General features: G+C 46.1%; 1 protein-coding gene across 2 annotated transcripts; it reads left to right on the forward strand.

Moving 5' to 3' along the window:
- The first annotated feature begins 2421 nt into the window (after positions 1–2421).
- On the forward strand, positions 2422–10816 carry DBI (diazepam binding inhibitor (GABA receptor modulator, acyl-CoA binding protein)). Of its 2 annotated transcripts, none has more exons than XM_006868726.1 (4): positions 2422–2460; positions 3331–3448; positions 9230–9292; positions 10743–10816. In XM_006868726.1, the coding sequence occupies exons 1-4, from the start codon at positions 2422–2424 to the stop codon at positions 10814–10816; spliced, it is 294 nt and encodes a 97-aa protein (XP_006868788.1). The 2 variants fall into 2 exon arrangements, with proteins under 2 accessions (XP_006868788.1, XP_006868789.1); XM_006868727.1 differs by having other exon boundaries at positions 2422–2430.
- The last annotated feature ends 2245 nt before the right edge of the window (positions 10817–13061 follow it).

Consider the following 13061-nt stretch of genomic DNA (forward strand, 5'->3'; position numbering starts at 1 on the left):
TTTGCCTGGAATTTTCCCTCCACTTCCTTCAGGGCTCCTCATATGTTACCTTCCTGACCCTCCCATTAAAAACTGTAAACTTCCAACACACTATCCCCCTCTAACAAACTTATTTTATTACCTAATATCCCCATTGAAAGGATACCTGGTAGTGATGTGGAATACTAACTGGGCTGCTTACTGTAAGACCAACAATTTGAATCCATCAGCCACTCTATGGGAAAATGATGAGGCTTTCTGCTTCCTAAGATTTACAGCCTCTAAAACCCTAAGAGGAAGACCCCCAATGAGATAGATTGGCCAGATGGCAGCATCGATGGACTCAAGCATGGCAACAATAGTGAGTTTGGCCCAGGAACAGGCAGTGTTTTGTTCTGCTGTGCACAGGGTCGCTGAGTCAGTACCAACTCGATGGCACCTAACAACAGAACAAAACTCTATACCCACCACTCATCTATCAGTTTGTCACACTGTGGTGGCTTGTGAGTTTCTGTGATTCTGAAAGCTATGCCATGGGTATTTTAAATACCAGCAGGATCACCATGGTGGACAAGTTTCAGATGAGCTTCCAGATGAAGACAGACTAGGAAGAAAGACGAATATTTAGTCACTGAAAACCTTATGAATAGCAGAGAAACACTGTCAGATAAAGTGCCGGAAAATGAGCCCCTCAGGTTGGAAAACACTCAAAATGTGACTGGAGAAGAGCTGCCTCCTCAAAGTAGACTTAAGCGTGATGACGTGAATGGAGTAAAGCTCGTGGGAGTAAAGCCTGCGGGACCTTCATTTGCTGATGGGGTACAACTCAAAAAAAAGAGAAAAAGCTGTAAACATCCATTAATAATTGGAATATGGAATGTACAAAGTATGAATCTAGGAAATTTGGAAATATGGACTTCCAAAAGAACCAACAGATCTGTGCTGGAAGAAGCACAGCCAGAGTGTTCCTTGGAGGACAGGATGGCCAAACTTCATCTCTCATATTTCAGACATATTGTCAGGAGGGACCAGTCACTGGAGAAGGATATCACGTTTGGTAAGGTGGAGGATCAGAGAAAAAGAGGAAGACCACCAGCGAGATGGATTGGCAAAGTGGCAGCATCAATGGGCTCAAGCATGGCAACAATGGTGAGGTTGGCCCAGGACTGGGAAGTGTTTCGTTCTTTTGTGCATAGGGTCACTATGAGTCGGTACCAACTAGATGGCACCTAACAACAACAAAAACCCTATACAAAGTCGCTATGAGTCAGAGCCAACTCTGTGGCACACAACCACCATCCCCATTCTAAATACCATGTTGTTAAGTACACTTAAGTCAGTTCCAACTCATAGCGACCCTGTATAGGGTTTCTGAGGAGTAGCTGGTAGGTTCGAACCACCGACACCAACTCTGGGGTTAGCAGTTCAAGTTCAGCCCTGATCTTACATCTATTACAGTAGTCCGTGAGGTTCACTACTGAGGTTCTCAACTTTAGAGAACTGTGATGACATTCAGACTGTAACATAAATGCTAACAAGCTAGTGTCTGGGATATAATTTGACTAAATAAATTTTAGCTTATATTTGAGGGCCATTAATTTTGCCTGAATGTTTTGCTCTTTATTTCTTTAGTACTGGAAAGGGGCTCACTGGTGAATCTCCAGTGCGTTTATAAATAAAAGTCATCCATTTAACTAGTTAGTGTATGCTGAGCATGTATTGTTCCTGGTCAAACTTGGAAAGCAAGACAGTGTGTGCATCCTTTAACGCGCCGGACGCAGAGGTGCACTAGACACAGGAATGAGCAACAAACAACTGAAAACAAAGGCATTAAGAAGGGCAAATAACGTGTCAGGAGTGCACAGCAGGAGGTTTCGGCCTCTGCCTTTCTAGAGATCAGTCCAACTTCCCACCAAACCAACAGCATTTTCAGATCAGCGAGAGGGACAGCACCCACTCGCCACCGAAAACCTGAGGTTACTTGTCCAGAAATGCAACTTTCAACACCCTCACGCTGGCCATTAGATTTACTGAAACAAACTAAAAATTCTCTATTCCTCAGACTCCACCTCCACTCTGCCCGGACTGCTCCTTCCGCCCGTCTACAGCGATCCAAGACTGAACCCCACTCCGTACAATCAAGCCCTCACGATCAGTCTCCATACTTCCGCGGTCTCCACTAGCTCCCGACGTCCTCTTCTGCACCTCCATGCGCGTGCGCGGCTGGCCCACGTGGGACGGAATGTGGCAGACACCCGCTGCCCGGTATGGACACGCCCCCAGAGGAGAACTATTCCCTGATTGGCTATTGGGCGCTCGCCCGAGCAGAGTTAGAAAGTACTGGGTTGCGCTGGTAAACCGGCTCCCAGTCCGGACTTAAAGCTACCTCTTCCTTCTCCTTTCACTCCGAGGGCTCTCTGGAATCCTTGCCACCCCGCCGGCATGTCTCAGGTACAACGACTGCACAAGGAATCTGGAGGGGCGCGATGGAGCGGGAGGTCTGTTTGGGGATCATCCACAAGCAGAAAGAGGCAGTCTTTCTCTCCCACACCCCGCAGTTCTTCTGGACCCCTGCCCAGCTCTGACCCTTACAGTAGAGCCTTGTGAGCCAAACTTCCTGTGTTGGATTCTCCACACGGCCGCCCACCCCGCAGTTGCTGGAAAGTTCCCCAGGGGGGTAAAAAATATGGGCGTTGGGGGAGTTGCGTGGCTCAAAAGAGCCAAGGGGCCCTATCCACCGCCCGGGAAGACAGGGTAAGACCGGGGCACCACGGTGGGAGTGGAAAGCTGGGGGGTTGTGGTGGGGCGCTTGGAGGTCAGGGGAGAGCAGGCACACGGCCCCGGGAGTGGTGACCCAGAGGTCTTGACTTTCGCTGGAATCGCGCTATGTGGGGCGACCGCTAGTTCGTCCCGCCTCTTTCCATTCGGATCACTAGAACAAAGGTCAGCACTGGATGCCCCAGACCCTAGAGGAGGGGATCAGCTGACTCCAAAGGCTGATAGAGCTGCACTCATGCCCTGCCACCTTCTCTGTTGTTTCAAGCACGTGTGCTACCCTCAACCACGAATCAGGGCATCGTGGGACCCTGGCCATCCCCTGGTGAGGGCACTGCACTTGTCTATGCTGCCTTCCCCGTCAGGGGCATTCCCACTGAGGATAGTCTCAGCCTGCCTCCTTGACTTCTGGTGCCTGGAATAGTGAGGACTATGACATTTTGTTATCAGGATTGAATGAGTGAATGATGTGCTTCCCCTCTTTTCTCTATGCCCTGTGCAGGGGGTGAAAGGTAGGACTCCTCTCCTGACAACTCCCAGAGGAGGCTTACATTCCTTTTCTCTCACTTTGTTTAGGCTGAGTTTGACAAAGCTGTCGAAGAGGTTAGGAACCTCAAGGCCAAACCAGCTGATGATGAGATGTTGTTCATCTACAGCCGCTATAAACAAGCAACCGTGGGTGATGTAAACACAGGTATGCTGAGATTCGTTGGGAGGGCCTCTGCTCATCAAAGCAGACTTTTACCAAGTGACTCAGCAGCCGTGAGTGGGTGCTAGAACCCTTTATCTATGGGAATCTCAGTGCTGAAACTTGCCAAAGTCCTATTCTTGGCATCAGGTCCGGTGGCTATCCATAGGCTTGCTAGGCTTTAATCTGGGACAGGTTATTTGAAGACCATGTTTCCAGACCCTATACTATTTCTCTATAGATCAGGTAGCAGAATTCAAATCCTGATTGTCAGGAATTTATGGAAGAGGAAACAAGACCCTAACTTTGATGAGATTGCTCCAAGCTCTTACCTCAGTAGTAGGTTTGTTGGCTGTATGTTCAACGTAAGCAGGATAAGCCTTGAAATATTTGGCAGCCATCAGCCGTGCCTTACATCAGGAGCAGAGACTAAGCTGGCTTCATTCATGCGGCACACCAGAGAGTTTTTGCTGACAACAGTATGTACCTTCTTAATGACTATTTGTTCCATATCAAAAAATCTTGGTACAAATTTTGAGTCCAGAGTATTGTTTTCACTGCTTTGAGCAGTTTTCATTCTGTCCCTTAAATCCTGAAATGTGGGAGTAAGCTGAAGCAACAACATTGCCTTCCCAGAGTTGACTATCATGGCAGGGTAGAATGAATCCCACCCTAGATTCACTTCTGTTAAGATGTGGACTGGCTGCTAGACCCAGGAAACAGGAGCTGGTGCCCAGAGCTAACGACCACATGCAATGACTAATCAACTTCTAGGATCCACAGGGAGCCCTTAGTTGAGAAAGATTTTATAGCAAAGATGATTTTGACACTATGTTTATAAACTCTCTGTTCTCCTAGAAAGGGGGAAGTGTTTGTTGTTGTTAGGTGCCGTCAAGTCCATTCAGACTCATAGCAGCCGTATGAACAGCAGAGCAAAATACTACCCTGTCCTGCGTCATCCTACCATTGTTATGTTTAAGCCCATTGTTGTTGCCACTGTGTCATTTCATCTCACTGAAGGTCTTACTAGTTTTGTTGTTGTTAAAGTGCCAGGAAGTTGGTTCAGACTCATAGCAACCTTGAAAAGGGTTTCCAAGGCTGTAAATCTTTGAGAGAAGAAAGCCTCATCCTTCTGCCATGGAACAGCTGGTGGGCTCAAACTGCTGACCTTGTGGTTCACAGTCCAGTGCTTATCCTACAGAGCCAGTGCACTCCTTAGTTTTTTGGGTTTTTTTTTTTAATGTTTTATTGTGTGCACTCCTTAGTTTTGAGTAGGCCCCAAAACAAGAGAAGGCTCTGCTACAGGTTCAGGCTGCCTTACAAACTGCTCTTCCACTTGGGCTATATAATCCAACTGTTCTAATGGTGCTTAAAGTGTCATTGACAGATAGAGATGCTGTTTGGAATCTTTGGCAGGTCCCTATTAGTGAATCATAGCACAGACCCTTAGAATTTAGGCGCAAAGCCCTACCATCCCCTGCAGGTAACTACACTTCTTTAAGATTCAGCTTTTGGCTTGTTATTGGATCTTAGAGACTGAGTAACTAAGGGTCACCAAGTCACCCTGCCACCTGAGCTGACCAGCATGAATTGGGTGTCTTCTAGCCCAGGGTCCTAAAGTTGGACGTGCACAGCAGCACTCCATCATTTCATGGAAGTGGTATAGACAAGATCAGGTCCGAGCAGGATCTGAAGGCACAGTACAGGCATGAGGATGTGGTCCAAATGCTCATAGTCTCCACTCTTTTCACATTGCCTTCCTTCTTCCAGTCTGTACCTATGGCCTCATGGGGAGTTCCTTCTGATCAGTTCACTGAGAAAGAGAAAACGCAGGCCCAGTTTACAGGTGGTTCTGCACAATATGCAGGCACCATCAGTGTGGACAGCAGCAGCAGAACAGTGGTAAAGGGCAACCCTCCCAATGGGCAGAACTTCAAGCAGTGCACCTGGTTGTTCACTTTGCTCCAAAGGAGAAATGGCCAGTGTTCAATTGTATACGGATTCATTGGCTCTAACCAATGATTTGTCTGAATGCTCAAGGACTTGGAAGGAACATGATTGGAAAATTGGTGACAAGTAGGTATGGGGAAGAGGTATATGGAGACATCTCTAAATGGACCAAAGAAATTAAGATATTTGTGCCTCATGGGTTACACCAAAGGGTTACCTCGTCAGAGGAGGATTTTAACAATCAAGTGGATAGGCTAACCTGTTCTGTGAAAACCAGTCATCCTCTTTCTCTAGCCTGCCATTGTTCATGAATAGAGTGGCTATGGTGGTGTAGGGGTGGAGGTTATGCTTGGGTTTAGCAACATGAGTTACAATATTTGCCAACAGCAGAGACAAAAACTGAGCCCTTGATAGGGAGCCATACCTTGGGGTGATCAGTCAGCAACCTAGTAGCAGGTTGATTACATTGGACCGTTTCCATCATGAAAGGACAGCATTAAGTTCTTACTGGAATAGATACTCTGGATATGGATTTATCTTCTTTGTACATAATGCTTCTGCCAGAACTACCATTGGCAAACTTAAAATTGCCTTATCTATCATCATGGTATCCCATACAGAATTGCCTCAGATCAAAGGACTAACTTCACCACAAATGAAGTGCAGCCAGGAACCCAGGCTCATGGATTCACTAGTCTTACCATGTTCCCTCTTTCTGAAGCAGCTGGCTTGATAGAATTGGGGAATGGCCTTCTAATAAGACACAATTATGGCACCAGCTAGGTGGCAAGACCTTGCAGAGTTGGGGCAGTGTGTTCCAGGAGACTGTGTATGATACTAAATCACCATCCAATTCATGGTGCTGTTTTTCCATTAACCATTATTCTTTGGTCCAGTATCCAATGGGTAGAAAAAGGAGTAGCACCGCTCACTATTACCCCTAATAACCCACTCACAAAATTCTTTACTGTACTGGCTGGTGTGATCAGGTTAATATTACATAGTGGAGGTAAAGATGAGTGTGTCTGGAATATAGGAGACTCCTCAGGATGTCTCTTGGCACTGCCATGCCCTATGATTAAAGTCAATGGAAAACTACAGCAATCCAATTCCAACATGACTATTAATGGCCAAGACCTTTCAGGAATGAGAGTTTTGCATCAACTGACCCAACTAAGGTGCTTGCTAAGAGCAATGGAAATACATAATAGATGGTGGAAGAAGGTAGTTCCAAAGACCAGCTGTGATCATGTGACTGTAATTCATTATATGGTTGCAACAAATGTTTTTGTTTGCTTTACATATAAACTATAAAATGTAAATGGGGCTAATGTGATTTCATTTGTTTATGTGTTGATTGTATCATGTTAAGCCCAAGTTTGATTTTTATCATTGTCTTTATAGAGACTATGTAAGGAGCTCTGGTAGTATAGTGGTTACAAGTCGGGCTGTTCACCTCAAGGTCACCAGTTCCTCCCAAAAAGATTCACAGCCTCGGAAACCCTATACAGGGTCGCTATGATATGAAACCAACTCCACGGCACACCACCGCCACCATATATGGTTTAATGCCAAGTTGGCAAAGGGTAGACTGATAGTTACGGTTGTTTACCAACTTGCCTCGTAACGTGGCAGTTATATGGTAATCCCCATGATGTGATCGGAAGTGATAAACTAATCGTTTGTAAGAGGATTAAGGTGGGATGCGCAACACCCTTAATTTGCTCACAGCCCTGATCCAGTATAAGGGGAATCTCCTTAGGGTGTGGTCTTCATCACCTTTTATCTTACTAGAGATAAAAGGAGAGAGAAGTTAGTCTGAAAGAGGGACCTCCACCACCAACTAGAAAACAATAATGCACTGGGGAGACAAACTGAGTATGTGAGGGCAAGTGTAACCCTTTTGTAGTGGTTAAATTTTGAGCCATGTGAATGTTAAAAAAATTAATGGAGAAATTTTACAAGTGTTTAACTTATACCACAACGGCTACCTTATAACAAACAAGAACCGTCTTTCTCCTCATTTCTCTAGATTTTACATTTGGATTTTTGTACATCTGGGTTTCTTAAAGGAATCCGTGGTTGATACAAATAATTAAGCATGTGGCTACTAACTGAAAGCTTGGTTTACCCACCTAGAGGTGCCTGGGAAGAAAGACTTGGCAGTCTGCTTCCAAAAGGTGGTGGTGGTGGTGGTGGTGGTTGTTAGGTGCCTTCGAATCAGCTCTCACTCATAGTGACCCTGTATAGGGTTTCCAAGGCTGTCAATCTTTACCTGAGACGAAAACCTCATCTTTCTCCCACGGAGCTGGTGGGTTTGAACTCCTGACCTTACGTTTAGCAGTCAAGTTCTTCTCCTACAGTGCCACCAGGACTCCAAAAGGGTACGTCCATGGAAACCCTACTCTGCACATATGGACCCACCATGAATTAAAATCAGCTCCACAGCAACTGGTTGGGTTTTGTTTAGGGTTTGTTTTTAATTGTACTTGTTGTTGTTGTTGTTAAGTGCCTTCGAGTCGGAGCCGACCCATAGCGACCCTGTACAGAGTTTCCGAGGGTGTAAATCCTTACGGGAGTAGAAAGCCTCATCTTTCTCCCGCGGAGCGGCTGGTAGTTTCGAACCACTGACCTTAAGGTTCGCAGCCCGATTCGTAACCACTACACTACCAGAGCACCATTTTAACTCCGTGACTGAACCTAGAGGTATGAGTCTGACAGCCCAACAGAGACCCAAAGGAGGCCCCAAGCCCCATGTACTCTTCAGTTCCCATGCTGTTTCCTCATGGAATGTGGGAATGGCTGTTTCCATCTCTGCAGGAATGAACCCCCTCTCCATTGCCCAGGCTCCCACTTCACCCTAGTTTTGAAAGCCTCAGGCAGCTCCCTTCCTCCCAGCCCTCTCAGTGTTCTAAGTCACAGGGACCCACTTCAAAGACATCTGCCCTCTCCCCGGGCCCCAAATTTACAAGGCAGTATTCCTCTCTCCACCACCTGCTACTTCACAATCTGGAGACCTGGGCCTGGTTCTCCCAGGCTTGGGACACTGACCAAGCCCTCCCCAACTAGGCCAGATGGGGCACAGTGATCTCTGCAATTGCTCACCTCTGAGGACTGTTGAGAGTTGGGACCTTGCAACCACCGCCACGGGGAGGAAGAGGCCGAAAACAGTGACAGACCACCTGCTGCACACACACCGGCTCTAACTCAAGCTGGGGAATTATCAGAGCAGTCTCTAGCTAAAAGAATCACTCAGTTCAGAAAAAGATGGGACAGGGATTATAAACTCTAAATGGATAAAGGGATAGATATGGGAGATCAGCCAGACTGGATTCCAATTCTAATTTCTTGTTGTTATGTGCCGTCAAGTCAGTTCCAGTAATGCATAGCAACCCCGTATAGGGTTTCCGAGGAGCAGCTGGTAAGCTTGAACTGCAACCTTGCAGTTCAAACGGCTTTGCAGTCTGGCGTATTAACCCACAGCACCACACCAGGACTCCAATTCTAACTAACCAACTGTAAACTTCAATTGGTAAATTCAATTGGTAGATTTGGGGGAAGTAATAATGGTATTATGGTTATCATATTTTAAAGAGTTATATTTAGTGTGAGAGAAATATGGTTAGGACTATAGCTCAACCAGACTACTGAAGCTGGTTGGTGAGAGCTTGGTAGGAATTTTTCATGCAACTTTTTTGATGATTTTGAAATTTTTTATAATAAAGTCTTTATGTATTTGTTTTTTTTAAAAAAAAGATGTCTTTCAAGACAAGAAAGTTGATAGAGCTCTCTGTTAGAACCAAAGCATGTCTGATGTCTTTCTCTTTCTTGTTTAAGAACGGCCTGGGATGTTGGACTTCAAAGGAAAGGCCAAGTGGGATGCCTGGAATGACGTGAAAGGTAATTACTTGTTCTAATCAGTTTCCCTTGCCTGTGAAGCCCAGTAATGAAAGACTCTTCGCTATGGAATGCACAGAGGGCAGGGAGAAAACAAAAGGGAAGAGGCACATGCTAGAAACCAGATTGACTTGTGCCAAGAATGGGAAAAGTGGGGCCACCAACTTTTCTTCTAGTTAATGCCTTTTCCCACAGCACCATCCCTGATCAGTGGTATCAGCTAGACAGCAGGACTCAGGGACCAGGGTCAGGCCACTGAACAATTAAGTGGGAGGCAATGGGCTTTGGACGTGTTCAGAATACGAGCTCATTTCCTGCTCCCACCTTACTCTTCCCCCATGAGGCCAGGCAGTGACCCTTTAACCATAGTGCCCTCTCCAGTTCCCTCCCAACCTCACAGGCACATGAAAGAAGGAATGAGCTAAGGCATGGCAAGCTGCTGGCACATGCTAAGACTCAGTGTGAATGAGAGCCATTATAGGCTGCACAATAACACCAAGAAGTAGCCCAGCTTCTATTTAGTCACATGCCACCTGTGGCAGCAAGACCCAAAAGTTGGCACCAAAATGCCAGCCAGCTTTTGTGCTCTCGCTAGCTAGTCTCTGAATAAGTCTTCTGTTTCCCTGCAACTGAAAATCCCATGAATAGAATAGAATAAATGCACTCCCAGAATGTGCAAGTAACTGGGGGCAGAATGCCTGTCTGATGTCAGGGTTCGCTGGACACTTCCACACTCTTCTCAGGCTGCGAGTACTCTCCTAGGCTGCAAAAAAGTCTCCAGTCCCCATGGTATCTCCTCCCAAGACTTAGGAACTGGGTATTGTTGTTGTTGTTGTTGTTAAGTGTCACTGAGTCAGTTCTGACCCACGGCAACCCCATATAGGGTTTACAGGGAGCGACTGGTGAGCTTGAACCACCAAACTTGTGGTTCAAGCTGACTTTGTAGCCTAGCACATTAACCCACATCACCACACCAGGACTCCAATTCGAGTAGATAGACCATGTCTTTTGTACCATAGCAAGAAGATAGATGTGCCTCATTCCTCTTCAAAAACAAGCAGCCTTGTTTGAGAGTTCTCTGGCTTTGCTTTGTCACTGCTAGTGGAAATGAGATCCCAACACAGAAATACTTGATAAGCCACAGCCAAGCATGAGTCACCAGGACCAGTAAAGCCACCACAACTTTCAGTGTTGAATGTTCTGCCAGTCTGGAACACCTTTCTCTGGAAGCTTGTGCTGACCACTCCCTCTCAGATTATGATCTCTCTGCTTTCTGGCACATTTACTTTGGGAATGCTCTTCAGTACTTTTAAGTCCAATCCTTGCTGGGTCTCTGAGGTATATTACTAGAATCCCCATTTTACAGGTGAAAAACTGAGACTGTCTGGGGTGCCAAAGCCTGCTTTTCTACCTGCTACCTCCCTGACAAGTAATCCTGTTGCTTCCCTTGCAGGAACCTCCAAGGAAGATGCCATGAAAGCTTACATAGACAAAGTAGAAGAGCTAAAGAAGAAATATGGCATATAAGGGACTGGATGTGGATGTCAGCCAAGCATTTGATCTAAACAGCTATAACACCTTGTTTTTTTTTAATAATACTGTGGGAGAAGTTAAGTCATGAATATAACCAGTTAACCTAGTTCCTTAAGCTCTCCAAGATACAGCTCTTAACAGATTAGGAGCAACAGAGGTTACTCACCTGCTCTTTGTTGTTTTTATTTGTAGATCAATTAAAGTCAATTTGTTACTTCACGTTTTTGGTGGTCTAGGTTCTTGAAATAATTTATTCTCTTCCAGTTTCTGACTTCCTTTCTCTAAAGAGTTCATCTTACTCTCCACTCTGCTCATCTGAGAAGTCCCCATGTGGCACAAATCATTAAGCACTGGGCTAGCTAAGAGGTTGGCAGGCCGCAGAAGAAAAGCCTGGCCATCCGTTTTCACAAGTTCACAGCCATGGAAACTGTATGAGCAGCTCTGCCTTGCACACTTGCGATGGCCATGAGCCAGAATCTTCTCAATGGCAACTTTGTTTGACTTTCTTTGTTTTGTTTTCCACAAACCTGCATATGAGGCAGGCTGTCCCACTTGTCCAACGGCCTGGGGTGAGCTCAACTCTTGTCATGTGGAGGAAAAGGATTATAGAAGTGGCTCTCTTCCTCCTAATTCCAGCTACACTGAGAAAGACTGGGTAGATTCGCTGAGACTTCAGTCTGCGGCTACTTGCAAACCCCTGTTAGTACACTGCTGGCCTCTGAGGAAGGCAGGGGAGGACAAGTGTTTAGGTTTGTGTGAGGTCTGGTCAGTCCCTGGTTCCAGAGCAGATGAGCAGAGTAGAGGCCTCAACCAGGAACAGCATGGTCTGGCATGGGGCGAGCCCAGAGTCCCAGTAAAGCTTTGCCAGCTGGAGGACAAAAGAGTGAGGGGAGAAGGGAGATCAGGGGACTGAGTGGCAAAGGAGAAATATAGAGCTTGACCCTGGGAGAAAATTGAAAGATGAGAAGAAAGAGAACAGTCAAGCAGGACCCTACTTATATGCTCCCATTTAGGCCCTTGTGCAGTCCTGCAAGGGAAAGACTGGTTTTCTTGTTTCCAGGTGAGGAAGGTATGGCTAAGGGACACCAGGGAGAATCCCTCTGAGGACAGGCAGTTCTCATTCATCACTCCAAAGCCTGTACCCTGGTCATAGGACATAGTTCACAGGGAAAGATGAGCTAGAATTGGGTACCTTACCCGAGATCCCTTAGGTGACAAGAGCCAACATTTAATGTAAATTCTGTGGTTCCCTGTTCCTCCCAAGGTGATCTACAGGCATGGTCTGTGCTGTAGTGGGGAGAAGGGCAAGTAGCAGACAAAGCAGCTCTCTGGTTCCTGGGAGTCTGGCACACTCTCACTGACATGGAAAAGGGAACTAAGATGTGGGAAGTCTTGACAATTGATCACGGCACAGTGGTTAACCAAAAGATAGGTAGTTTGAACCCACCAGTCACTCCAGGGGAGAAAGATGTGGCTGGCTGCTCCCATCAAGATCACAGCCTGGAAACCCTACAGGGGCAGTTCTATTCGTCCAAAGAGTTGCTATGAGTCAGAATCAGCTCAAAAGCAACCCGTTTAGCCACTTCGAGCAGCCACAGGGGAATGATGTGGCAAAGGGCATTGGTTTGAATGATCTGATTCCAACAGCTGTTAAAATTGATGATGCCTCCAGTTTGGTCCTAGCATGCCCATGGAAAACTAGACTAGAAGCTTGGGTGTACACAGAGATTACTCCAACAAAGAGAGTGTCAAGATCTAAAAGCCACACATGCAGCCTAGGTGAGGATCCTTCCTGAGAAGCAGCGTCAGTTATCCAAAATGGATCTATTGGTTCTTTAGGCAGCCCATGGCACTTTCAATATTCTCCTCCAACACCATAACTCAAAGGCATTGATTCTTCTACAGTCTTTCTTATACCCTGTGCAGCTTTCTCATGCATATGAGGTTATTGGGTCAGGTGCACCTTAGTCCTCAAACTGACATCTTTGCTCTTCAACACTTTAAAAAGGTCTTGTGCAGCAGATTTGCCTAATGCAATAATGTCATTTGATCTCTTGACTGCTGCTTCTGTTAGTGTTGATAGTTGATCCAAGAAGAATGAAGTCCTTGACAACTTCAATGTTTTCTCCATTGATAACAATGTTGTTTATTGGTCCAGTGGTGAGGATTTTTGTTTTCTTGACATTGAGATGTAATCCATACTGAAGGCTGTGCTCTTTGATCTTCCTCTTCACTTTCA

The sequence above is a fragment of the Chrysochloris asiatica genome, unplaced genomic scaffold (assembly GCF_000296735.1).
Source record: "Chrysochloris asiatica unplaced genomic scaffold, ChrAsi1.0 scaffold00123, whole genome shotgun sequence".
NCBI lineage: Eukaryota > Metazoa > Chordata > Mammalia > Afrosoricida > Chrysochloridae > Chrysochloris > Chrysochloris asiatica.

Coding starts and splice junctions, on each gene's coding strand:
- DBI (XM_006868726.1), top strand. CDS start 2,422: ATGTCTCAGGTACAACGACTGCACAAGGAATCTGGAGGG. Junction 2,461..3,330: donor TGCACAAGGAATCTGGAGGG/GCGCGATGGAGC, acceptor CACTTTGTTTAG/GCTGAGTTTGACAAAGCTGT. Junction 3,449..9,229: donor CGTGGGTGATGTAAACACAG/GTATGCTGAGAT, acceptor TTCTTGTTTAAG/AACGGCCTGGGATGTTGGAC.